This window comes from Pocillopora verrucosa, chromosome 8 (assembly GCF_036669915.1).
Source record: "Pocillopora verrucosa isolate sample1 chromosome 8, ASM3666991v2, whole genome shotgun sequence".
Taxonomy (NCBI): Eukaryota; Metazoa; Cnidaria; class Anthozoa; order Scleractinia; family Pocilloporidae; genus Pocillopora; species Pocillopora verrucosa.
In genome coordinates, this window is record NC_089319.1 from 6,179,358 (window position 1) to 6,206,244 (window position 26,887).

Here is a 26,887-nt window from a genome sequence, read left to right on the forward strand (position 1 = left end):
ATGTTGTGTTCATTGTATGTCATACCAACATCTCAAGCTCAGGTACCTTACATATTATCTTATCGTTGAATTTAATCCACTTAACGCGATAAAGCAGCCGCTATATATGGAAAATGAGAAAACAGAGCAGCGGATTTGACCTCTTCCGCACACCCCAACCAGAGGTTCCCCCATGTACCTTCCCACTAAGAAGGTACATAAGCTATTTTGCTCAAAAATGTTTTGCACAGTCCGGTAGAGTGACAGGATCAGTTTTGAGTTGGCCCACCGAGGAAAAATCAGATCAACATTACACACTCAACATTACGCATTCTCAGTCTTTTGTGTGACCCAGCAAGTCCTTGGGGCTCCCTCCAAGTAGACAATTTAGTACAGGAATGAAATGCTGGCGATTTCGATAAGCTTGGATAAACAATGCAGGGGTCTTACTGGAGAGGGGGGGCTAAGAAGAGGCAAATGGGTGCTCAGATTGCTTCAAGTGAAAATTTCAATTTAGATAAAATAATGGTGTGAGCTTCTAAAGGTTCGGCCAAGTCCCCTTAACAAACAATTTTAGGAAGAAAAGTGAAGGACCAATCTGAAGATTTTAGTGTCTGTTGCAGGACTCTTTCAATTCTAGCTGTCCCTCTACATCGCAAGAGAGGGTGAGGCACAAGGAACAAAATGGACAGGCAAGAACTAAAGATACAAGCAGACACTAGATAATTGAAAGCACACTCGCCAGTTAAATGTTACTTCCTATAGGTTGAAAAGAACATCAATTTCCAAGCGTACTCAGGCAAAGATGATTAGTAAACTCACAAATGTTCATGCAGTAACTGTCATGTTCAATTATTCATAGTAGCCATGATTTTATTCATGATTTGTAGAATGCAAACACGACCAAAAGTCTTAAAAATTTTCTCAGCGGAATTAGCTTTTCGTCGATAAGCTGTTAGGTGTTTCACTTACCCCAACGTCGCAGCAAAGCAGTCTCTTTTAGATCTTAATCAGTTCATATATTGCGATTGCCGACTGTGCAATGCAATGTATTGCGGTTGTGTGTAAGACATAGCGAGTAGTCACTTGGAGTTATAACCAAGCAGGCTCCAAACGTCCTTCTGGGTCTGCCCTAAGTCGAAGGAGGTACTTGGCTGTAAAATGTAACCCACACAAAATAGCACGATTGTAAATTTGTCCATTCAGCATCGTCGAGCAGCTATCTAGTATGCACTTATCTGAGCAAGAGCCTGTCAGGCATGCCATTGTGTACTTTTCTATCAACCTAAAATTGTAACCTTGATTCGGCTTTGAATTAGAGACTTGTATTTGGGTGGGGAGAGGGAAGGGGTGCAGGTCTGTGATTCGGGGGCGTTGAGGGATCAAGCTTCTCATGAATCCCACTGCAACTCTTCTTAGTTATCACTAGAAGAATGTAACGTATCGCTATCTCTTGGTCTCCAAGCTTGGCCATAACAATCAGGCTAACCAGTTACTTAAACTGGCTCTTATCATTCTGTGTGAATCCAAGTTAAGAGTAACATTCTCAGAATAAACCTTTTCTGGTGACTTTTAACAAACGGCTTCTGTGTTTATTTTGTTGAAATTGAAATTGAGAATAACTATATTGGCAGATGAATGGAATTCACTGAAAGGTGGTTTATCAACTTTTAATAGAGAACTTGCTATTCACTTGGCGAGAAATCCAAAAGTCGATGTCACTTTCTTCGTCCCACATGGTGTTTGTGGGAGAGAAGTGAAGGAAACAGCAAAAGAGGAAGGGGTTACAATTATCGAGGCAGAACAACTCACAGCCTGTACCTCCCAAGAACAATTATTTTTCCCACCGAAAGACCTTCCAATTGACATAATCATCGGCCATGGTGTGAAGCTTGGAAGACAAGCCCAAGTTATTAAAAACCCCCATAGGTGTAAGTGGGTTCACGTGGTTCACACCGTGCCTGAGCAACTTGGTATGTTCAAAGACTATCCAAAAGCTATTTCCAAAGGTGAAGAAAAGAACCTTAGTGAGCTTTACTTGTGTGAAATAGCTGACCTTGTCCTTCCAGTTGGTACAAAATTAGAGAGCTTTTACTCCCGTCGTGTCTGTTACGTTAAGAAAGAGCAAGATTTTGTGAAATTTACTCCTGGCATAATGGAGGATCTAACGGATGCAGAACAATCACCACACGAGAATGACGTGTTTCAGGTTCTTGTGTTTGGGCGTGGTGATAACGAGGACTTCAGACTTAAAGGTTACGATATAGTAGCCAAGGCATTCGCACTTGATGAGCTAAAAAAAGATTGCTTTCAAATAAAATTTGTCGGTGCATCTAGTGAGCAACAAGACAATTTTGCGAAGAGGATTTTGCGGTATGGTGTTCGCGAAACTCAATTGAGTTTCGGGCGTTACGTTGAAGATAGAAAACTATCAAAGCAATTACTAGTCAGCGTGGATCTTGTTCTTATGCCTTCAAGAACTGAAGGATTCGGTTTCACTGCGCTCGAGGCCTTGTCTGCCGGTGTGCCAATTCTTGTTAGCAAAAGCTCAGGTTTCGCAAAAGCGCTAAGTGATGTAGAATTTGGAGACCACTGTGTGGTTGAGAGTGAAAAGGCAAAGATTGGTCAGACGCGATCATAAAGGTTTTCGAGAAGAAAAGGGGAAAACGCCTGAAAGAAATACAAAGCCTGCGAAAATCTTATGAACAGACGTACAGTTGGAAAAGGCAATGTGAAACTCTTGTGGATAAAATGTGGAGAAAGGTTTTTACTGAGTAAAGGATTGTAATCATATGAAAAGATGCAACTCAAGTAATGGACAGAGTTTTCTGTGCTGAATAGATCTACACGAATGAACAGCTACTTCGCGACATTCCTGAAAAGGAGGCAACTCCGCTACCTCACTCCAAAATTTTAAGTTTAGCGAGTGAATCAATGTAATGTTTCACCACAAGCAATTATTATATTATTTATATATTTATCTAATGAACATTGCAAGAAAATGGAGATAGTGAACTAAATTTATACATAAAACTAGTAACAGTGTACTTGAATCAAGGTTTAAGTTTCTTCTTTGACTGCACACAACAACGTGAGGGAAAGTAGAGGCTTGATTGGTAGGCCTGTGCACTCGGGTTCTGACACCGATTCGCTAAATTTGTAAAATGTATACACACTCAGATTTTACAAGTTTCATACTTTGACTCGCAATTGGGAATTCATAATTCAATTTCCCTTCTTGGTCTTAAATAGGGGATCCTCCTTTGTCGTTCCGCGTTTTTCGCAAGCTTATGACCATGAGCGTGTCGTAAAAGAAAACAGAGAGAGACAATCAGTTGATCCGTTGCTCCTCTTCAACGTAAACACCCAGTCTCGCAAAATGTTGAAGTCGTAACTACACTGTCGTAAAATATGTCCTAAAAGTCAAACACGTGTGTAAATGGTCCGTTTGTTTCCACATTCAGCACTTGTCTGTTTCCATACGTGCCTGAAAACAGAAAAATAAACTTGTGACGCAAAACACTCAATATAAGTTTAAAAATAACATAAGCTAAATTATATGATAAATTTAACTTCAAATGCGTGTAAAAGTAATCCGTATTGCACTGATTTTGTTTTACAACACTATGCAATTGGTCTGGATAACGCGCCTCACTCTGTGACTTAGTAACTCTTCTTGTTCTAGCGCTTGATGGACGTTTGCTCGTATTTACTCCAGTTTCTCATCGGCTCCACGTGATGTTTTCCTTTTTTCTGATTAGCCGTTGTTACTTCACGAGTTTGCGAAATGCACTCGGAGAGCGCGCCAATCGGGCACGTGTAATTGTGTTTTCACCAATAATCTCACCGTGCTTCACTTTTTTCGGAGGGGAGTCCGGTAGATTTGTCGAGTTAGTCTGGACTGTTTCCTAGATACACCACAGAACAAAATACAATAATTGAGAGGAGAGAGGAGAGAAAGAGAAGAAAGGAATAAATGCATGAGAGGAGGGAGGGTGAGAAGGGAAGTTTTGGGTAAGTTACACTTCTAAGTAGCACACCCTTACAACAGTTATTTACTCGGGACAACTGAGGAATGCCGATACGTCCATGACAACCGGAAGCTAACAGGAATCACGAAGAAAGTCTACTCCAAGCTCTTGGCGTACACGAGCACAAACTATGTGCGAGAATCACATCACTCGCATAACATCTGTAACTCGCGAGTGCAACAAGTGTTTAGAAACTCACAAAAAGTCCCGCAGAAGGATGTCTAGAGTTTTCGACAAAACTGAAAACTATTAACACAAAAACACCTCACAAAGGGTGATTAACTTTTCATAAAATACCGTTCCTTCGTCTTTCGATATATTCGAATGATACTGAACGCTTCTTCCTTTCTCACCCCCAAGTGTTGCCTGAAAAATAATTATCAGAGATTTTTTAACAAGAAGTATCCATTCTAGGTTTTGAGCGGGAAGACGAAAAAGGAAATGGTAGCATCCTATTATTTTGAGCCCCAGATTTTATGGTCATGCTCTAAGTATTTGTGCCCCAGCAAATTAATTTTTTCACTTGTATAACCAACGCACCAGCGATAACTTTAAGAGGAGTTTAATTTAATGACGACTCGATCGAACTCTGTTACTTACACGCCATTGCCTGTGGTTTCTAAATAAAGTGTTACGAACACGTAACAACTAATTACAAGATTGTAACTAACATAGGAAATACTAATAACACTAAAAGAAAAAGCAATTTACCAGACGATTTTGGAATACGACTGGCATAAGAACGTTCTGGCGATTACATTTCAACTCAAGCTTGCATCTTTTATTTTCATGATCCGTGCGAAAGTCAAACTCATATGGATAGCCGCATGGACTGGGGCTAGGAGGGGGACTGGTTTCTACAGCTTGTTACAAGGCATATTTTTATCTTGAAGTTGGTCTGTGATGTTTCACATTCCCATATCATGGTGTAGGTAACCTTTAAATTCCCAGAAGTGACTGACATGCAACTTCTCTGTATTATATCCATACATTATCCAGCAAACAGGAGATGAGAATATCCAAAATTATCAAGTTAAAGTTTTTTTTCTTGATCTAACACTACACTATCCCAACTATTTTAAAAGGAAATGTGAAGCAGCCAGAGGGGAGAATTGACAATCAGATCTTAGGAGTTTAAAGGTAAGGAAATTTGATGCTATATCAAGAATTTCAAGCAGAAAAAGAAGACTGTAATCTAGGACCTCTCTTTCAAGTTCCCGCTTAACTTCTTGAAATGTCTGGAAGTATGGAAAATTATTTTGGGAAAAAGCTATATTAATATTGCCAGAAAAAACATTATTGTATCACCTTACTGGCAGCTGCTAGGAATGCGGGCTCAACATAATTCCTCTGTGGGGAAAAAAACTTGCATATTGAACTGGGAACGAGATATGTCACCCATAGTCCACTTAAGCCATCTGAGTAATTTCCAAGATGGCTGCTGAAGGTGTCTGTCCATTTCCTCTTCCCCCAGCTCAATACTACAAGGTTTACACAGATGAAAATGTGGAGAAACAATTAGTACCTGATCCACCAACTCCAGCTGAGGGAGCTTACACTATGTTTGGGGCTTCTTTTGAGGTATTGCCCTTCATAATCGAATGTTGTTTTGCTGAGAAGAGAGTATACAGTAACTTACTTGATTATGATCGATACAACCAAGTTTTACACCCAAATACTTACAACTTCATGGCGATAAACGGAGTCTTAAGTTCTTATTCTTTTGTTTTAGAGACTAATTTGTCATTTGACCATTTAAGTGTGTTGAGCTCACCTCTAAGGTTGTGTCTTTCATCAAATATAGCCTTTTCATTTTGATGTTGTTTTATTCTTTACTTTTCTCAGACTGATGAATCCAGTGCCAAAAACCAGTTACAACTAGTAGCACTCCTGATGAGAGGGAACCAGCAACTGGTTTTGCTGTTATTCCCTACATTCAGGTGTTACAGAACCCACCAAGAGAATTTTGAATAGCCACAACGTTAAAGTTGCTCAAAAACCTTTTCAGACTGGGGCATATTTTTGCAAAATCTAAGGATCCTGTCATGAAAGAACAACAAACCGATGCTACTTATTCTATTCCATGCAATGACTGTGTTAACAAGTTTATCGGACAGACCAAACATTGGTTTGGTACATGTTTGAAAGAGCATCAAAAAGTGGTCTTGTTACACAAAGAAGAAAATCCAGCTTTATCAGAGCAAACATGCCTAACTAACCATACAATTGGGTGGGATAAGTCTAAAATTATCTCCACTAATCAGTGCTACCACCAGTGCCTTTATTTGGAAGTCTGGCATATCAACTCCGCCCATGCTCCTTTAAATCGTGATGGCGGCTTACTTCCTGACGCCTATTTACACCTTGTCATAGAAGGGCAGCTAATTAGTGAGCGTATAAAAAGGACCTCTTGTTGCAGCGTTTAGATCACCCCTGATGAAGGCACAAGGCAGGAGTGTCGAAACGTTGGGTCCATGAACTGTAACTTCTTGGTTACATTCATTAAATCCTGACACCAGAGTAGCATCAAACATGTCTGATTTTTATCTCTCCCGCAATTTCACTATTAAAATTTCGATTCGATAGGCTTGGCCATCGGACGCATGTTCTTTGATTCAGTGCGATAACTCATAACCACTTCATCTCAAAATTCCCTCACTGAGAAACCGAAACACTGGAATTATATCATAAGGTCAAAATACCTGGAGAAATGTTGAGAAATACTTACTCACGTTCTTGTTCTCACGGAATAATTTTCTCGCTTCATCTCAGTCTCTCTGCCTTAGTATTTGCCGCTGTTGTAGCTCTCCATCGCCTTGCTACTCACAATATTCGTCTGTACAGCGACAGTATTTCCCTTCTCCACATTGGTAGAACCGGCTTGAAATTTCTTTGGGAGAAACCGCGGTCTTACTGCAGCTAAAAACTGCAGCAACCATATCAAGTCTGCGGCATGTGTCGCGCCATGTTGAATTTACCCATTACAGTTACACCGCTGGCCATGTGCAGACTGACTCTTTGGGAGATGGTTCCTTTCTTCGGTGATTTGTCTCATTTAATTATTCCCGAGGTGAACATTGCTGAGTACTTCTCAAGATGAGGTATAGGGGGCAGAAGGGAGGGTTCAGGGACTAAACTCATAGATATCTGTGTCCCTGCAAGGTCGGTCAAAAGTGCCACGCTACAGCTTGTACCTGGCCCGTCCATGTTCAAAAGTTTTTGGGTACTCAATAGCGATAAAGGCAACCGAGCCACAGAGACGAGCGGTGAAGTTCCCGGTGGAAAACCCCGGCTATTTTTTCATTCAAAGCCTCTAGCAGCTTCACGGCCTGTTCTTCGCAGCTCCGCCGCTTGACGCTTAAAATCGCGCACGAAACCGCTAGGCACATTGGCTGAGGATGACACACAGGCTATCTATTAAGGGTAAGTGTCATGGTTGAGCATGCGTATTGAAAAACGAAAGCATCGCAAAAGTACGATCAAAGTTCGTCTCTCGCCTTTCTATTCCGGCTTTACTACGTTACTAAAAATATTAACATCAGTGTCACTGTCAGTTCCAATCGCAAAAGACCACAACATAGTTAGATACTTACCTGTCTGCAAGGGATTAGGGCCGGGAATATGCACGTCACTCTAGTTCCAACTGGTCTCATTTCTTAGAGTGTTTCTTGTCCAAGCCTCTACGGGAATAACTGTAAGGTTAAACTAACTTATGGGTAAAGGATCGAAGAATGACAGGTGTTATAACGATTTTTTCGGACAACTAAAGAAAAAAAAAAAACAACAACTTACGGTAGAATGTTAATTTATTTGAAAGATTATATTTTCCCTACGGAATTACAGAATGCATGTCTTACTGTTGTTATACACGTCTGTACGTTGCTACCTATCTTTCATAATTTTCTCATAGTGTTGAGGATCGCGCTTTTTCCCGCCTGGTAGGGCGTATTCCCATAGATGTTGTCCCAAATACCGCTAGAATGTCGACTATAGTGTGTTGGTCTGGAAAACGACATATATAACTAAGGATTAAGAATGCTTCAACCTTCAAATACTACATACCATATTTTTGCAAGTCACCAAGTATTTGTTTTAATTTTATGCATTAAATGGGCCGTGTTTTGTTATCCTATTTGATGGGCGTTTACAGACTTGATTTTTAAGGAGATAACAACAGGTCTGAGCTTTAAACTCGTGAATTTGTTCGAGTTCTTGCTTGTTAAACAATTAAGCGCTTCAGTTTCACACTACGGTAGACGGAAGTTCGAACAAATCATTGTAAAGTTCTCGTGGTAAAACAATTCATATTATTCTTGGAGCACTTTTCGTTTGGATGTCTTATCATAACCGTCGATCAAAGCAGAAAAAAATATCTCAAGAAACCGTCGTCAACTCGAAATAAAAAAAATAAAAATGAAAAACGCAAACTACCTGTCCGAAAACGTCAGTGACTTAGTCGCAACTGTTTTTTGGTTTGCATCTTATTGGTTGAAATAAGTTGGCGAGAGTTGTCTACGCCAATCGCAGAGCATGTTGAAGGATAACTCTCTGATAACCCTCGACTCTTATCTGAAAATTGTTCCACCACTCGAACACTATATCACATCTTCGCGTCTTTGAGTCAGAATTCTCCACACAGATGTGACAGATCCCAAATGCAGCAAGAACAGTGAGTGGCTTTTCTTTTTTGCTCAAATAGGATAAAATTGCATAGCTTTATCGTCATAAAAAGACGGGAAGCAAAAAAATATATAATATCCATTAAATGTGTACGAGTAACATATCATCTTTCGTAACTGTTGGTTCGGTCTCTGGGTGAAACCACTGACTATTAAACTTCAGTATTGCACTGCGAGGAAATTTATATCAAAACTAAAATATGTACATCTGAATCTGGTGATCTTACAAAGCCTAACTTGGGTAAACGTTTCCTGGCTAATACAATGAATTAAAAAATTGAAAAAAAGACGTCAATTGTCTTATTTCTTCAGTAATACAAAATTCTGTGTTGAATCACCATATTGCTTGCTTCTCACGGTGTCTTCATAGGCCTACTGACGATGCGCTGAGGTTCTACGCTGAAAAGTATAAGAGTAATTAAAGGCTTGAATCGACAAATTTAAAGAATGTAAATTGATTTTCTAGTAGTAGTAGAAATATTGGTGAAGAGATGAAGGAATAACCGGCAGGAAAGAGGAAAGAAGAAAGAGAGAAAGGTAGGAAGACATAAATGAAGGGAAGAAGAAAGGAGAAAGAGTTAGGCATGAATAGATAAGCATACAGATTTATGATTAAGTATATACATAAATGAATGAATAAAGAACAGATACATCGATGGATCAATTAGCGAATGACGAGAAAAACGAATGAGTGGACAATAAAAGAGAGAAATAAAAAAAGCAGACTTTGCAGAAAAAGTCATTACCTCAATTGTCAAAGATTTGAATAAAGCAAGGATGGAAAGGAAAAAAGAACCTGCCTACCAAAAACTTTTCTCCTCATCTCCCTTAGAAGAATCTCGCATTGTTCTTCCCAGTTGTAGTTCCGTTCATAAGATTCCCGCAGTCGTTGCATCTCTTTTAGCCGCTTTTTTCTCTCCTTTTGACGAACCTTCTTAATGGCCTTTGACCAGTCTTCGGGTTTATCGGAATTAACTACACAGAGTTCTCCAAATTCTACTTCCCGCAAGGCTTTTGAAAAGCCTGAGTTATGGCCGGCAAGGACAGGCAAACCAGCGGATAGGGCCTCCAGTGCAGTGAGTCCAAATCCCTCTGTTCTTGAGGGCATGATAACCAGATCCATACGAAGAAGCAGCTCTTTTAATCGATTTCTATCCTTGATATATTCTTTGACAGATAGCTGGTTTTTAGAAATGCCATGTTGGAGAACCTTCGCTGCAAATTCGTCTTGTTTTCCGAGGGCCGCTCCAACGAATGTGAGATGATAGGAATCGTTTTTCAGCTCAGGACTTGCAAATGCCTCAGCGGCAACATCGTAGCCTTTAAGCTCGAAGTCTTCGTCATCACCACGCCCAAATATCAGTACCTGAAACTCGTCATTCTCGTGGAGCGACAACTCCACATCAGTTAAATCTTTCATAATTCCCGGTGTAAATTGCACAACATTTTGGTCTTTGTTGAAAGAGCGTAGATGGTTGGAGTAGAAACCTTTCAATTTAGGCCCAACTGCCATGACAAGGTCAGCTGTTTCGCATAGACTAACCTCACGCTGGTTCTTTTCCTCACTTTGTGCGACAGCTTTCGGATAGTCCTTGTACATACCGAGTTCATCAGGAGCAGTGTGCACTACTTGAACCCACTTGCAGTCATGATTTTTTCTAATAATCTGAGCCTGTTTACCAAGCTTCACGCCGTGACCAATTACCACATCAATTGGATGACCTTTCGGTAGAAAAAACAATTCTTCGAGAGGAGAGCATGCAATACATTTCTCTGCCTCAATGATAGTAATACGATTTTCCGCAGCTGCTGCTTTTTCTTCCTCTCCACATGCACAGTGAGGAACAAAGACAGTGACTTGAGTACCGGAACGGCTTGCTAAATGAATGGCAAGTTCTCTGTTAAACGTCGATAATCCACCTTTAAGTGAATTCCACTCGTCTGCTAAGATTATAACTTTCAAATCTTCTTTTAGGGAATTACTTGAATCTGTTCCTTCAGGTGCTTTCGGTGAGGGCAAAGCTGTGCTGAATCCCTGAAATAACATGACAAGGTTATAGAAACGTGATTCTGTCTGGGTGTGTATTCGTGACCAATCAGTCTACACAACCCCGACTTATAACAATCGTCTGGCAACAACCCTTCACTGGACCGTCTGATTATGACTTCTACTGTGTTTGTCAAAACGTCAGTCATTACTACCGACAACAGTCCCCAGAGTCGTCAGGACTACACTTACCCGGACGATCAGACTACATGACCAATTTTAATGAACTGATACCTTTAAACGAAGACTGGAAAACGCAAATAAAAAATTGCTCAACTTGTGGAAGGCTTTTTTCAGCGCGTGACTCCATCAAAATCAAATGATTAATTATTATCATAACGCGAAACTTCGAATAAATCTTTTTATTTGATCCGTAAGTAAGTTTACGATCTGGAAGTATAAGAACATATTTCGTTGATTTTTCTAATTTCTTGTAGCTGTTTTCTTCAATATTTAAGAACGTTGCTTTTCTCACCTGATCTTCCCTTTGCTCACGCATGACTACCTGTGCTGCAGAAGGAGAGTTCCGGGGGGAAGAGCTCTGCAATAGAGATACTTAATTTGTTAGAAAAAATATACTATCCCACATTTATATCTATCAATTCTCTAACCTTGTCACTGAAAATTGTCGTCAATTGGTTCATTTGACTCTCTAAGGATATACACTATACTATACACTATACTAAGGATATGCCCTGTGCCTTTACCAAGCTAGAGTCCTTCAAAACCGAGGAGACTCTAGGGCAAGTGTGATGGGTGGTCGTCGGTCGTTTTAAAAGAAAACCCCTTACATTAACGGCCATTCACACAGGCGATTTTTGCTGCGGTTTTGAGTACGATTGATTTCTGCTGCGATTTATTCCCGTGATTTCACGGGGACGTAAAGTCTCCCTTGTGATAGCGTCTTCATTTTATTTTCACTAACAATATGCACAACTCAAGCTGTAGCAAACTGTCTGACTAGATATCCACAAAAAGAGTAGTTTAGCTCTGCCAGTGGCGATTTAATTCTAACGTAACCTCACCAGTTCCAAATAGATGCAACGATACAAGATGGAAATAATATAGACAAGGAAGTACAGTGAAGGAGTTATTTGAAAGAGCTACCTTAATCTTCTATGAAGCTTCCTAGTCACGCACTTTGCACGACAGCGTGGAAGTATCTTTTGGGCGGGTGGATCCTGAGAGTTACTCAGCCGAAGGGAAATTTACTCCACTAGTTCCATTTTTTCAACTTCACACAATACATACCTGATCTGAAAAGGTCGGAATGAAATACAGCGTGCATAATGTTTGTCTGTAATCTTGATTCCCCATGTACAACTCTACTTGCAGGTTACTGAGGTCGCTAACAGATACACGCAAACTTCGTTTAAAAGGTTCAGTTCCGAGAAACCTGGCACAAACAAATTAAACGAAGAAATAAATACTAGGTATTTCTTTTTGTCCAGGCAAAAGATATGTTTTTCTTAACGCATCTGCTCCAAGTTGCCGGAAACAATGGAAAAAGGATAAGCAAAAATGAATAAACTCACGTCAAGAAGTTGTCTAGATTTTCTTCTTGCGTCACAGTAAATGCTTTGGAAAGTGACACAGACATCTGATCTTCTTTACACAGTGGCTTCAGCGAGTTTCCTTCCCCTTGAGCACGAACGCAGTGATCAGTTGAAGATGTTCGAGTATGCACTTGTTCTTCAAGATGGAGTGGGAAACAGTAAAGAGTCAGCACGTAGTTCGTAGAATTTTCTATAGCATATAAACGAGCAAAAAATCCTACTCGTTGTAACATCGATTTTCCACTGAGGTAATCGACAAGATGCTTCAAGATATCAAAGGGTAGTTTCAATAGGTCAATCCAAACCCAGTACCTAAAGGAAAACGACACAAAATTAACATCTATTCATATAGTCGTCAGAGTGAAGAGAGCATTCCCGATCATTCATCACCAAATCAGAGCGTGCACATCTTAGAACAAGGGAATATAGAGATAATACACGGGCGCGCGTTGATATAGAATTTCTCTTCTAGTGTTTAACTCTATAGCTCACAAGTGAGATGTCGAGTTGAACACTCGAAGAGAAATGCCATATCTGCAAGCATCCATGAATTATTTTGTTTATCATATAAACACAATAGCCCTTTACTAAGAAGAAAAGCCGACTACATTAATGAATGAAAATAAGCGAATCAACAATTCCCGAATAAAAATCGTACAGTGGGTTGGCGCTGAGGCTCAAGATGGAGAAAAGATTTTGTAATAAACTGAGATCCCTAAAAGGTCGATTAAGGTTTGTAATAAATACCTAAAATTGGCGAATCGGCTTTAGAGTAATAATCCAGTAGTTTGGTTTCCTTTGTTCTTGCTTTTAGTCTTTTCTGTAGTTCTAACAGAGATATCCACATTTTTGTACACCCAGGTGTCACCTAATGATGCATGTCTTTCCTCTGAAAGATTCGCCAGGACACTACCTACCTGAATGCTTTGCAGTATATTACTGCTTTCAAAACAGCCAGAAGAGTATACTTACATTGAGAAGTGATTTACTGTGAACGTCACTGTCCCATTTTTAAGAACCGCTTTATTTTCTAGCTGCTCTGTGACTTCATTCCATTCACTCTCGTCTTCTTCAGAGGTTCGGCAAAATATCCTGATGTCAGTGGCCGAATAATCCGGAAATTTGGGTATGTCTTCCCGAAGTGAAACTGGGATTGTGAGCCTAGTAGGTGCTAACAGCTGAACTGGTTCAGAAGGTGAAATGTGAAGAATAGGCCCAGCAACTACTAGTTCTTTCAGCACAGTATCATTGCATGGAATCTCTTGCACCTTCAAAGAAAGATGAAGCTGTACTGTGTGAACTAATGAAAACCCAAAAGCGCCCCAACTTAATAAAGAGTCGGTAAGCAAACTGAATACACAATCAACACTCACAGAAGTCGCTGATTGAAGGTAAGTAATAACCATTATGTGCATCGAAACATCATGCTTATCGAATTATAGGCTGATAAGTCTGTCTTCGTGTTAAAAAATCTTGTCTTTAACAGCAAAAGCTTGATGTTAATATGGAAACTATTGGGAAATATTCTAGTAAAAGTGATGTACATGTACCTTTACAGTGAGAGCGAAGGTTTTTCCTGTAGGGAGAGAACTCACAGGCAATGTTACACTCACTCCTGGATGGTCTGACAGAATGCAGGGAAAGGAAGATGACAAAGTCGAAGGGCTTTTAAACGTGAAAGACTTGAGACGCCAGACCACCGCAAATGAAGAAAACCTCGTAATTTCTGCCTCCGCAAACGGAAACAACCAGTCTGGGAATTCTTCCACGCTGGAATGCTCATCTTTGATATCTGTAATGAAACAGAAGTTGTTGTTGAATTTCCTCATGACAATCAAGAAACCCTCTATTTTCAATATATCTCTGTTGATTCAATTTCACAGTTCTTTAAATTTATGTCTGGCAAGAACGATTGTTATATCAGAAGAAAAAAAACAACCGAAGTGGTAGTTGGACAAACACACAAGATAAAAATGAACATTACAGCGACCAACTTCAATCACAAACTAAGTCTACAAGAAAGAATTACAGAGCCTGTGTATCTTCTTATACAGTCAAAGTTGTTTATGGTTTCGTGCAAAGGAAGAGGTAAAGTTGTCTAAGGAAGGATGACTGTACCCAGTAAATTACCAAAATAGCCTCTACCTGATGATGTCCAAGCCCATCTGGTTTCCAAGTCTCTCCAATCATTGGTCTTCTCATTGATCAATTCTTTGATCACCAATTCGTATCCTTTAATGTCACTAGCACTGTAGGATAAAGCCAACTTCACTTTCACATTGAACTCGTAACGTTTCTCTGTACCAAGAAGGCTTCCACAGGCTAGTTCCATCACACTGCTCACTAAGGCCTCATTTCTTCCAAGGGGTGGTGATAGAATCTGCAGATTCCATAAAGAACATGTGACCTCTGTACATGTTGACAGAGCTTTAGGAGGGAACATTACACGCGATGGAACGTTTTGCACTATTAGTACTCCTCCGTCCTTGGTAATCTTGCTTCTGTAAAATAAGAGATGTGAAATCCAATAAACAAGACAGGGAACAAGGAAGGGCATTATCATCTTCAAAAACAGTAAAAAAAAAATAATATAATAACTCTCTGTGCATGCTGTTCAATGTAAACATTTCTGGAAAATTTTCTTCAGTCACATGACGGCATAATTCACTAATTACTTTGGGTGTTGAACAAAAGCACTAATTAACTATAATTCTACTGGAGTGTGCCAAATATGAGATGATAAGTAACCAACAAGATGAATATTCCCAAGTTGGAAAAGATAATCTCATATTCTGCAAGCCTGAGAAGAATATCTGTTTTACTAAAAATGCACACAAAAAAGAAATCTACTCTTTTCCACCATTGCCACATGGTTTGGTCACAGATATTTCTTTCTCACTTTGCTAACAAATTCATTGACCATATTTGTTGAAGCCAGGCAATGAGATTGGAGCTTGAGGTTACGTAGCAATGTTCAGTCAATCAGGCAAAAAATTTAATAAATGTACTCAACTTTTCACATATACTTACTTCCCAACACTGATCTTGTTATTCCTAATAGAAAACTTAAACTCATTGCTCTCTTTTATGGAATGAAGTGGTGTGGTCTTGAAGTAATTCATAGCACTTAACTGTAGGATTTTCTGTTTGAGTGCTAGGAAATCTTTAGTTTTTGGATGAAGTATGCTTCCGGCAGTAGTTGATGCGGCAGAGGCCTGGTGCTGATCCTTTTGGAATCCTGCTGCCTCTGGCATTAACACGAGATGAGCTGTCAGTATCAAAAGTCAACTCCCACTACTCCCTCTAGGCTCTCAAGAGAATCACACCACAGAAATCACCAAACTACCTTCATATGAAACACCTGCTATGACTGCCTTCACTTTGCTCAAGTATTCTATTAAATTATTCCACTCTTCCATGGACTGTGGTGATATGTTTTCAAGGCAATTCTGAGCAATTGAGAATAGGACTTTAAACTTAAGGAGTGCTTGGGGATCTTCAGTTTCTGGATGAACTATGCTTCCTGCGGTAGCTGATGTGTCAGAGTCCTTCTGCTGCTGATCCTTTTGGAATCCTGTTGACTCTGGTGTTAACATGAAAGAAGCTGTATCAAAAGTTAACTCAACACTTAGATGAGTCATCTCTCTATCTGTTATCTTCCTAGCAGAGTTAACAAAGACAATGTGAGTCTTGCAAATGCACAAGACCAAATCAATTAGGTCTTTGTGACAAAATTTTGAAAATGTCTAACTTGTTTTTATTTTAAGTATGACATGAGGGTGAAAAGAACTATAAATGTCACCAGCAAACTATAAAGCAAAAATCATCAGTGACTCATTTAATTTGTTTTTATCAACTGAGTTGATAATGTAAATTGGGCACAGTAAAAAGTTTCCAAGCTGACATTTCAAGCATTAGCCCTTACTCATTTCATTCTGATGAGACCTGCCAACAATATTCCAGTAGCAGGTGCTCTCCCAGAATATTGCAGGAACTAAAGGGCAGTTAGGCAGTTGTATTTAATCCTATGACAGAAGAACAGGGTTACCATACATTGTTAAAATAATTAAAACTACATGTTGTGGTATAGATCTATCTCAAGCGAGTTCCTTGGGCTTAAATGTTTGGAAATGTTCTAAATATTCACAACTTACATCTACTGCTATATAAATTTTGTATCATATTAGATTTGATTTAATTTGAGTTCCAGATTCTTTTTTTACTTTACCTTTTCTTTCCTGATGTCTCATAGTTTCAGGTAGTTCTTGTTCTTTTTCATGACTAATGGTGAACATATCAGATGAGGGTGAAGTACCTATGACCAAGAGTGCAGAGTTAAATTAGCATTCAGTGTCTTCCTCATGTCAGACTCAAATGTACCTATTCCAGCAATCCTCACAACAGTCAACTTGAGATTCCTTTAAACTGAAGGACAGAGGGAGGAAAACTCTACATTTGAATTGATGGAAAACAAAATAAGGGCATTTAACAGCATTCTTTTTATCTCCTTTCAACCAAAAAAAATTCATTGAACTTAAATTCGTTTTTAATTTGCCTTCTTATCTCTGAAATTTCCCAAAAGTTTTTGTTCTAAAACCAAAGTAGTGGTGAATAATTTTTTATCTTAATTACCAGGTTAGGGTGAGGAGAATGATAAATGTGCCAACAAACTAAAAAGCAAAAATCATCAATGACTCAATTTGGTTTATCAAACAAGTTTAAAATGTAAATTGGCCACTGTGAAGAAATTCTAAGCTGAAGTTTCAAGCATTATCAAAAGTCAACTCGCACAACTCCCTCCAGGCTTTCAAGAGAATCACACTCCACAGAAATCCGCAAACTACCTTCATATGAAACACCTGCTATGATTGCCTTAACTTCTCTCAAGTTTTCTATAAACTCATCCAACTCTTCCAGGGACTGTGGAAATATGATTTTAAGGTACTTCATAGCAACTAAGGATAGGAATTTGAACTGTTGGAGTGCTTGGGGATCTTCAGTTTCTGGATGAACTATGCTTCCTGCGGTAGCTGATGTGTCAGAGTCCTTCTGCTGCTGATCCTTTAGGAATCCTGTTGACTCTGGTGTTAACATGAAAGAAGCTGTATCAAAAGTTAACTCAACACTTAGATGAGTCATCTCTCTATCTGTTATCTTCCTAGCAGAGTTAACAAAGACAATGTGAGTCTTGCAAATGCACAATACCAAATCAATTAGGTCTTTGCAACAAAATTTTGAAAATGTCTAACTTGTTTTTATTTTAAGTATGACATGAGGGTGAAAAGAACTATAAATGTCACCAGCAAACTATAAAGCAAAAATCATCAGTGACTCATTTAATTTGGTTTTATCAACTAAGTTGATAAATGTAAATTGGGCACAGTAAAAAGTTTCCAAGCTGACATTTCAAGCATTAGCCCTTACTCATTTCTCTCTGATGAATGATAAATGTGCCAACAAACTAAAAAGCAAAAATCATCAGTAACTCAAGTAATTTGGTTTATCAAACAAGTTTAAAATGTAAATTGGCCACTGTGAAGAAATTCTAAGCTGATGTTTCAAGCATTAGCCAAGCATTATCAAAAGTCAACTCGCACTACTCCCTTCAGCACTTCAAGGGAATCACACTCCACAGAAATCACCAAACTACCTTCATATGAGACACCTTTGATTACTTTCATTCTTCTCAAGTATTCTATTAACATTTCCGACTCTTCCAGGGATCGTAGGGATGCGGCTCCAAGGTACTTCATAGCAATTAAGGATAGGACTTTAAACTTAAGGAGTGCTTGGGGTTCTTCAGTTTCTGGATGAACTATGCTTCCTGCGGTAGCTGATGTGGCAGAGTCCTTCTGCTGCTGATCCTTTTGGAATCCTGTTGACTCTGGTGTTAACATGAAAGACGCTGTATCAAAAGTTAACTCAACACCTAGATGAGTCATCTCTCTATCTGTTATCTTCCTAGTAGAGTTAACAAAGACAATGTGAGTCTTGCAAATGCACAATACCAAATCAATTAGGTCTTTGCAACAAAATTTTGAAAATGTCTAACTTGTTTTTATTTTAAGTATGATGTGAGGGTAAAAAGAATTATAAATGTCACCAGCAAACTATAAAGCAAAAATCATCAGTGACTCATTTAATTTGGTTTTATCGACTGAGCTGATAATCTAAATTGGGCACAGTAAAAAGTTTCCAAGCTGACATTTCAAGCATTAGCCCTTCCTCATTCCATTCTAATGAGACCTGCCAACAATATTCCAGTAGCAGGTGCTCTTCCAGAACATTGCAGGAACTAAAGGGCAGCTGGGCAGTTGTATTTAATCCTATGACAGAAGAATGGGTTTACCATGCAATAATAAAAACTACAAGTTGTGGTATAGTTTTATTTCAAGCAAGTTCCTCGGGCTCTATCTTTGTAAACCTTTCTTTAAGCATATAACCAATAATATTCAGGTAGCGAAAACGCCATGACATCTTTGCTGCAAAAGCCATCATTGAAAAGCCCTCTTTTTTCAAATTTGTTCTCTATCAAAATATTTTCTTTAGTGGCTCTTGTATTCAGTCAATGTGGGCCTTCATGCCATGACTTAATACAAGCCTACTGATATACAAGAGGGGGCAGCAGTATAAGCCATATAAAACTGGAGATCTCCAGGTGTCCCTGGTTAACATACGGAGTTTCACCTTCAAAATGTTAAATCAAATGATAGTTTTCAGCTATTTTCAGTGCAGGGAAGGGAGATGAGGAATGTTCTTTATCTGTTTTACATTGAAGTCTTTCTTCTTCCACAATACGCATCTAAGTTTTGCTCTAGTATGACCCCTTTCTTGAAAAAATCTGGTTACACCCTTGGACAGGGAGAACTTCATAAGCTGAAAGGATGGAAGAAATTACAAAATAGAGTAAAATTGTTGAAAGAGAACAATTACTGCTGGTTGATCCATATTAAGACACTTACATTTAATAACTCATGAAATTTGCACTGGTTACATGTGCAGATGTTTTTCCTTTTGTGTGAGGCTTCTTTCTACATTTAGGATAAGGTAACATCACAAGAACCTGATTTTTACACAAAAGTAAAGATACTGAACATACCATCTGCATTTTTCAATACTTCCTTAATCATCAGAATGAACCTCTCACATTCTTTTTTCCAAGAGTAAACCTTCCTGTAGTTCTCTCTAAGCTTCATGGCACTGGCTTCTCTATCTTCTGGACGCTCTGTTGACTTCTCCCATATCCGTTGTGCCCACTCATTTGCATCTTTATCTGATCCAACAATAACAGTGTCCCCTCCTTCTACTTCTTTCAAAGCCTCACCTATTCCAGATTCACCTGAAACAAGTAGAGGAACACCAGCAGAAATGGCTTGCAGGCCAACTAATCCAAAGCCCTCAGTAGAAGAAGGCAGAGCAACCAAATCTGACTGATAGAACATCATCTTAAGTTCCTCTTGTCCACTGCAATATCCATGGATGGTTAGTTGGTTTCGGTTGATGCAAGTGTTGTCAAGAAACCATCGCTCAACTTTCCGATGTTCACCAGGAGATGAGCCAACAAATGTCAGCTCAAAGTTCTTACCAAGAGAACCAACAGCATTTGCGATAATATCGTATCCCTTAAGGGAAAGATCCTTAAAGGGATCTGCGCGAAACAAGAACACACTAAAGTTCTTTACTAATGGTACTGATCTTCGCATGGCAAACTTTAGTTCACCAGAAAACTTTTCAAAGATTCCAGGGGTAATAATCTCGACTTTGACATTTGGCAGACTTCTGCTGTATTTCTGTTGTAGGTGTGAGCCAACGGCGACAACTGCATCCGCTGCTCTACACAACTCAATTTCCAGTTTGTGCTTCTCCTCTATCTCTTCGATCGTATCAACAGCCGTGGCGATTTCTTTGTATTTCCAAAGGTCTTCGCAGAAGAAGTGGACGAACTGAATCCATTGACATCCTGTAGCTCGTGCAATGAAGAATGCAGGGCGTCCCAGTTTTCTTCCATGACCAATCACGATATGCGGATGCTGAAGCTCTGGAGGTGGAACTTTTAACCAATCTATGGGATCTCGCGATCCAGGAACAGTCTGAGCGGTGATTAAATTCACCCCATGTTTTTTAGCATCTTCTATGTCCTGATCATCGCTTTTCAAGACATAGCAGTGGATTTTCATGCTACCAGTCGTGGCTGCTGCCAAATTAATCGCAAATTCTCGATTGAAAGTTGATAATCCACCCTTCGAAGATTTCCACTCGTCACAAAGAAACATGACATCAGTAAGCGTTTGTCCTTTCTGTTCAACTTCTAAACTTAAAGCAGACAACGCTTTCAAAGACGCCATTGTCATTATTTGAGCAATTTCTTGCAGAAGAACCTCGCTAGACGACGCCAGACACAATTACGGAAGTTGAGCCAACAGACCACGCGTTACATGTTCAGCGGTTCGTAGCACTTAGGGTACATAACAATTGCCTATACACGACATACCTACCACTTGGTAAAGTGACTTGAATGCGAACATTCATCGTACCTCATATGTATTGCTCACTCACAATACGTTATTGTTTACTTTGCCTACTTGAGGTGCTTTGCTTACTCGAGGTGCTTTGCTTACTCGAGGTGCTTTGCTTACTCGAGGTGCTTTGCCTATTTGAGATGCTTTGCTTATTTGAGGTGCTTTGCTTAATTGAGGTGCTTCGGTTTCTTGACTGGTTTGGTGCATCAATTTTATTTGAGTACCTGATTATGTAAGATCAATTTGATTTGATCACATAAATATTGATTCAAGTCTCGAAAAATTTCCTTGAAATAAATAAAACTAAGTTCACTTTCCTGATTGTCTTAGGGTAATCCTCATCTTTCTAGGCCTCATTTGCCACCAACAATTCGAGGTTATTTCAATCGCCTTTCTTTGACTAAAGCTTGGGACACATGTAGCTAATAGGGACACTCGAAATGCCAGGTGGAGACGAAATCTTCGTCGAAACTTGAACCTTTTATTGGCAATAGAGGGAATGGGAGGGTCGATTTTCTGCCTACCTTACGTTGATTGACGAACCTGGGTTGGGAAGTCGGCTTTTTCCCCTCGTATTAACGGTAAGGAACACCAAGTGCCTGCATCATGGCATGAAAGAGTCACTGCACTGAGCGCTGCACCTTCATCACCAATAGCCCTCAGTAGCAGAATTGCAATAACTTACGCCGCAATAGTTCCAGACTTCTGGTTCTAATATATGCAGTGCACGCGAAGGAAATTATTCTACCTATAGAGGATTCTGTCGATTTCTGCAAAATTTGCAGACAAGCATGGGACTCTTTATCCTGAGGAACAACCATTTAAAAAAATTATACCCTTTAACCTAACTTTTTATAACCTTTCCTTTCGTAAGTAATGGAAAGTCCTACATATCATATACATTCTGTAATGATTAAAGAAAGACAAAAGAAATTGAACACTGAATCTCAAATCGCGGCTGGAGTGGAACCGTGAAACTTTCCGAGTAAGAAGACCTGGAATTACCAGGAGGTAGTTCAGCAGCAGTACGGAAAACGGTTCTGAATTTCCAAGATCGTTTTCTTTTGATCAGTGTCAGTATGAGACTGATATATGCTGAGCACACTACGGTGTGATACTCTCACAGAAAGATGACCGATAAGGAATTATACTAAGTGCTTTTTCGAAATGGACCATTTTTTCAGTCAGAGTAACGTAGGAATGAAGAGAGATTGAATGTTGCAAAATCGATTTGTAGGGATGTTTCCCGTAAAAATAAAAAATCACTATTCAACTTTTCTACATGGTCTCCAAGAGTTGCAACTTATGCGTAAATAAATTTGTACATTAAGGCCATTCAGAACCGTCCTAAAAGTCAAACACGTGGGTGAACGGTCCATTTGTTTCCACACTCAGTACTTGTCTGTTTCCATACGTGCCTGAAAACAGGAAGATAAGAAGTAAACACCCAATAAAACTAACTAATATTACATTGGCGAAAATAAAAAATACAATCATTTTCAATCGAGCGTGGTTAGTGGAGGGTCTCAATGGGGTGATGGCTTTTACGGCTATCGGTTAAAATTTTGGTCAATTTCCGGCTAACGGTTAACACCTTTCCATTGTTTCCACCAGAGATATTTTTTACGGTTAACTTTTTTTACGACTAACAGTTAAAATTTGTCAATTTTTACGTCTAACGGCTAAATATTTTGGCCGTTTTACGGCTAACGGTTAACCCCATTGGGACCCTCTTAGTAATCTGGATTAATTTTGGCTTACCTCGTTGGTTGATTGTTTTAAAAATTCAAACCACCCCGTGCCTCAGCCACTAAGGAGCTTGAGCACCAACGTTTTGAGACGCGGACGGCAGCCGGAAGGTAAAAGTTATTTTTCCTGGTGCTCAATACACCTTTTTCGGTCAGTACAGCTTGGTTTAAAATATTGCTAAAACGAAGACCTTACGGTCGATACATTATCGTTGAAACGCGCCAAGGTTAGTTTTATTCTTACTTCCGCTTACCGTCCGCGTCTCAAAAACGTCTTTGCTCAAGTTCTCCACTGACTTTTTCCCGCGCTTTGCTCATCTTGATCTGAGTTATCAGTGGCTATTTGTGATTTCTACCTATGTTCTGATTGGCTGTCGTGATCATGATATTGAATCAAAAAGCGCGCTAAAACAGGCAGGTTGGGTTGCGTTTGCAATAATACTCTTACCATATTTCACTGTTTTTGGAGTAGAGTGTGGTGAAGTCGTCGAGTTGGCCTGAACTGTTTCCTATAAATAATAAAAAGAGAAATTTGAACGAAAATAGAAAAAAGGAGGCGCAAGAAATCACAAATTAACAGAGGAAGGGGGGGGGGGGAAGACGGAAAAAAGGGAGGTAGTACTAAATGCTGCTATTCTAAATTTGTCGGTAGGAATTTTCATCAAAGAAATGCACTACTGCCAACTAAAAAATACGGGCACTTCTATATGAAAACGGTATAGAAAGGATAGTCGTGCGCGTCTTTCCATTGCGCGGAAGCCCAAAAAGTATGAACAAGGTCCACAATAATTGCAAAATAGCTGTAACTTGTGACTGAGTTCATGAAGGTTTGTGGGAATAACGAAGACTCGCAGAAAGAAGTTTAAGCCTCGAAAGTAAAACAAAGGTACTGGCACAAAATACCTCACAAAGGGTAATAAACTTTTCATAAAATATCCTTCCTTCGTCTTTTGATATATTTGAATGGTACTGAACACTTCTTCCTTTCATCTTTCCACCAAGTGTTGCCTGAAAAAATGATTATTTACGTTCTTATCCAGAAGAAGACTCAGAAGGTTAAGAGTGGACAGATGAAAAAGAAATGGTTTGGTATAGTGGCACCCCATTTTCTTAAGCTCTACATATCATAACTTACGAATAGCCTCTCTTTCCTAGTCCTTCTTTCCTAGCGCCTCTTTTTCGCACACTTCGTTCCCAAAATTTGTTCAGCACCAGATTAATTTTTCGGCTGATTCTTTTAAACCACGAGACGGACTACATTGGAAAAGAGAGGTTGTTGGTAGTCTACAGGTACCATCATTTCCTATTTACTGCACAATGGGATTTCCTCTCTGCCTGGAGATGATGGTACATACTACTTTCTAGGATTCTCTTCCTAAAAACCCTTAAAATAAACAATCTCATGACAGATCTATGAAATTTTTTTTAAGTAATCTGATCTTTCTTAAGATCAAAAGATGCAATATCTTTGTGGTTGGCATCAAAAGCTCTGGCTTGATACCTGGTCAAGTTATATTTTGCAGTGTTTGCTTGGGCACGACTCTTTACTCTCAAGTTCCTTACTCCACTTGTGAATATAACTTGGTAAATGATAACTTTGGGAGAAACTTTATGAGTTACTGAGGTTTATCTAACCTTGAATAAAATTCCATTAAGAAGTAGTAATTTTAAAGAAATGGAACACAAATCTCAGAACTGAACCTTGCAAACCTTAATAATTGAGCCTTGAAAATCTTAAGAACTCAACACTGCAAACACTTGTTATGTTGTTTTTTAATTAGAACTGAGCATGAAACCGAATACTGTTTAACTTATCGAAGGGCATGTTTACTGACACACATAGCTGTTATATACCAAAATTGAATTTAAGCCTTTGAGAGAATTTGTTGTCTATGAGAATGGATAGTTTCTTTTTGATGAGTCAGAACCTTGGAATCTTGTAAATCTTATTCTCAGAGGATATTGCCAATTAAAAACCTTACCAGTAATACTCCTGGTTGCTTCACAGCTGGGAAACTGGGATAAGCTCGGGCAGTGGGAATAACTTGGCTAATTTCAGTCCTATCCCAGTCTCCTGATCTTGCCCTGTTGATCACTTACCTGTGGAACAATGAGAATATCACCAGGTAACTCCAGAACAGACACATTTCCTGGTCGGGCTGTGGTCTCACTCAGTCGTACATTCAAAATAGACTTAACTGATTAAAAAAGAAAAACACAAGAAACAATCAAACAAACATAAAGAGTGAAAGCTCTAATTTGATTATCATAAACAGTTGATTCAGATTGGAGTAGCCTAAATTGGTAGTATGAGCCACAGATGTGCAATATAATACTACAGAAAGAGCATATACTAGGAAGTCCTTTACAGAGGATTCCTGTAACAATTTTACTTAAGTACATATGGACCATGATAATTATGGTGATAATGATGGAAACTGATATCAATGTTAGCTTCTGCAGATTATCATATAATCCCCTCATGCTCAATAATTGTTGACAAACACAAGATATGTCCAGAGAGGGGGTCAGTCAGTTCAGAGATTCAAAATTTGGTGTTTGTAAAAAGTGATTGGAGTCGGAATAGGAAGAAATGTTGTAGGATACCACAGTCTGTCCCAACCAATTTTCTCTTCCATATATTTGTGATTCACCCACGAGATATGCATCATGACAAGCCTCTTACAGTTTTGTATTCTTTCCTGTGTATTGAAGGCTGAAGGAATTACCCGGTACTCTATAGAATGATAAATCATCCCACTCAAAACTTTGGATTCAATATATAGTAATGAGGACCATGACATGAACATAAATTGAACCATCATCATTTTACAACTTTTCCTGCTCACTCACCAACTTTTGGTAAAATATCCAAGTTTGAGCCTCTGAGAAAGCACAGGTAGATAACAATTCCCTTGGTAATCTGAATGGTATAGATGGCAGATTGATGGATTTCCATTACCAATCATTTCAAATTGCACTGTATGTTAATTAAATTGCAGTTCTGAGAAAAGCTGAGATGCTTTATCACTGAAATACAATAATTATATCATGTTTAGTGCAATTCTACCCCTTGAGATATGATAAATGACATTGATTTCTTCTAAGACCAAACCTGACATGTTTCTAGAACAAAAAGTAGAGGTGGAAAATGAACAAATTAACTGTGGTGAAGAATAACTGGATGAGGTAACCTCTGAGAGGTGACATGACAAGTCTATGAAAGACCTGTACCGAGAAATGAATGCTTGCTCAGTTACCACTGTTTCCTGAACACAGTGTGTTTACCTACAAATGCACCATTCTCATTTGTGCACAAACCCCTTATTAACTCATCTTTTTCATTTTCATGTTTCTTGTAGCTTAACCCTTCGTCTTTGTCTCCTAGAGGTGATTCATATGTAACTTATGTTAATAATAAAATATTCATACATCATTCAGAAGACGGATATAGTCAGACTACTCAGACTTATCAGGAAGAAGTTGTTATGTTGAGTTTTAAAATCAAAGTCTTGTAGGAAGGAAATTGTAGCAGCTGGCTAAAGGGGAGAACAAATGATTAGATCTTGCAAGTTAAAGGGTTAGCTACATGGCAGGTGCTCCGTCATGCCATAAGAACTTGCTTGCAAGCTGTCATACTTACCTCAACCCATTTTGCATCTTCAGTTTCTGTCGGTGGTTGCACCTGTAGTCTGGCTGAGAGACACTGCTGTATGATTATCCTAATTGATGAACACTCATTAGCCACTGAGCCTGTGGCTGTGGCCATACCTGCAAAATTATCATTGAAAAACATAATTTATAGGCTTTGCATTGCTTGTTCATCTTCTACAACTCACTTAATGAAAACTTGCTATTCTCATAATCTTTGTATGAAAACAATATTCTGATAACAGCCATTTTATTTTCAAATTTTTGGTAAGGGAGCACTTCTGTGCCTTGAAAACCTGTCACATGCAGCTCTAATTTTGTTTTAACTCTGATTCATGATTTGAGAGAAAAAAATAGGAAAATATAACTAAAGTTATCTCAAACTCTAGACTTCTAAGCATATTTCTGAGTCTCCCCCCCTCAAAAATGAACTATTAAAGGTTATTGAAGAGGACATCATAGTAACTAAACACCTTTCTTTTCTGTTCCTGCGATGGTTAACTTCTTTAAACTTCAAGAGTTAAGGAAGATTCATCTGTAAAAATGCCACATTACCACAATTTATATTCTTCTAGTAGAATACTACCACAGGACCATCGCTTATACTTTTTCTTTGCGGGGTTAATTTGCTAGCTCACCAGAAAGAAACATCTCGCACTTCCAGAAAGGACTGGAAA

General features: G+C 39.0%; 3 protein-coding genes and 1 pseudogene across 5 annotated transcripts; 1 reads left to right on the plus strand and 3 right to left on the minus strand.

The window, feature by feature from the left end:
- The first annotated feature begins 113 nt into the window (after nt 1-113).
- Nucleotides 114-2,768, plus strand: LOC136282887 (D-inositol 3-phosphate glycosyltransferase-like; annotated as a pseudogene).
- A 601-nt stretch (nt 2,769-3,369) lies between these two features.
- LOC131769741 (putative D-tyrosyl-tRNA(Tyr) deacylase 2) lies at nt 3,370-6,325 on the minus strand. The gene is made up of 5 exons (XM_066171114.1): nt 6,230-6,325; nt 5,319-5,513; nt 4,275-4,376; nt 3,827-3,887; nt 3,370-3,466 (listed from the first exon to the last, which is right to left on the minus strand). Exons 1-5 carry the CDS (start codon nt 6,323-6,325, stop codon nt 3,396-3,398), a joined length of 525 nt encoding a protein of 174 aa, XP_066027211.1. The 3' UTR covers nt 3,370-3,395.
- Nucleotides 6,326-7,798: 1,473 nt separating this feature from the next.
- LOC131769742 (uncharacterized) lies at nt 7,799-20,717 on the minus strand. Its single transcript, XM_066170611.1, has 14 exons — nt 19,392-20,717; nt 17,943-18,176; nt 17,137-17,373; nt 16,521-16,607; nt 15,639-15,875; nt 15,323-15,539; nt 14,438-14,793; nt 13,843-14,084; nt 13,265-13,560; nt 12,272-12,604; nt 11,988-12,132; nt 11,212-11,277; nt 9,494-10,724; nt 7,799-9,088 (listed from the first exon to the last, which is right to left on the minus strand). The coding sequence occupies exons 1-14, from the start codon at nt 20,641-20,643 to the stop codon at nt 9,084-9,086; spliced, it is 4,938 nt and encodes a 1,645-aa protein (XP_066026708.1). The 5' UTR covers nt 20,644-20,717; the 3' UTR covers nt 7,799-9,083.
- Nucleotides 20,718-20,807: 90 nt separating this feature from the next.
- On the minus strand, nt 20,808-26,859 carry LOC131769817 (D-aminoacyl-tRNA deacylase 2). 3 transcript variants are annotated; one of them, XM_059085544.2, is made up of 7 exons: nt 26,766-26,859; nt 26,203-26,330; nt 25,413-25,482; nt 24,660-24,757; nt 23,463-23,567; nt 23,008-23,068; nt 20,808-22,229 (listed from the first exon to the last, which is right to left on the minus strand). In XM_059085544.2, exons 2-7 carry the CDS (start codon nt 26,326-26,328, stop codon nt 22,159-22,161), a joined length of 531 nt encoding a protein of 176 aa, XP_058941527.2. In that variant the 5' UTR covers nt 26,329-26,330; nt 26,766-26,859; the 3' UTR covers nt 20,808-22,158. The 3 variants fall into 3 exon arrangements, with proteins under 3 accessions (XP_058941527.2, XP_066026729.1, XP_066026730.1); XM_066170632.1 differs by having other exon boundaries at nt 26,684-26,853; XM_066170633.1 differs by lacking the exon at nt 26,766-26,859 and having other exon boundaries at nt 25,413-25,589; nt 26,203-26,332.
- Between the last annotated feature and the right edge of the window lie 28 nt (nt 26,860-26,887).

Bases quoted from the DNA above. Each gene is read 5' to 3' on its own strand.
- LOC131769741 (XM_066171114.1), bottom strand. From the start codon at position 6,325: ATGGGCGGAGTTGATATGCCAGACTTCCAAATAAAGGCACTGGTGGTA. The intron at 5,514-6,229 runs GTTAGTTAGGCA...TTTCTCCACATT, and splicing joins TTATCCCACCCAATTGTATG to TTCATCTGTGTAAACCTTGT. The intron at 4,377-5,318 runs GTGATACAATAA...ATTATTTTTCAG, and splicing joins TCCTAGCAGCTGCCAGTAAG to GCAACACTTGGGGGTGAGAA.
- LOC131769742 (XM_066170611.1), bottom strand. From the start codon at position 20,643: ATGACAATGGCGTCTTTGAAAGCGTTGTCTGCTTTAAGTTTAGAAGTT. The intron at 16,608-17,136 runs GTAGTTTGCGGA...TCTTGGTCATAG, and splicing joins AGCAGGTGTTTCATATGAAG to GTACTTCACCCTCATCTGAT. The intron at 12,133-12,271 runs GTGAGTTTATTC...TGTTTGTGCCAG, and splicing joins AATCTAGACAACTTCTTGAC to GTTTCTCGGAACTGAACCTT.
- LOC131769817 (XM_059085544.2), bottom strand. From the start codon at position 26,328: ATGGCCACAGCCACAGGCTCAGTGGCTAATGAGTGTTCATCAATTAGG. The intron at 25,483-26,202 runs GTAAGTATGACA...TATACCATTCAG, and splicing joins AAGATGCAAAATGGGTTGAG to ATTACCAAGGGAATTGTTAT. The intron at 23,568-24,659 runs GTAAGTGATCAA...TCATTTTTTCAG, and splicing joins ATATTCTCATTGTTCCACAG to GCAACACTTGGTGGAAAGAT.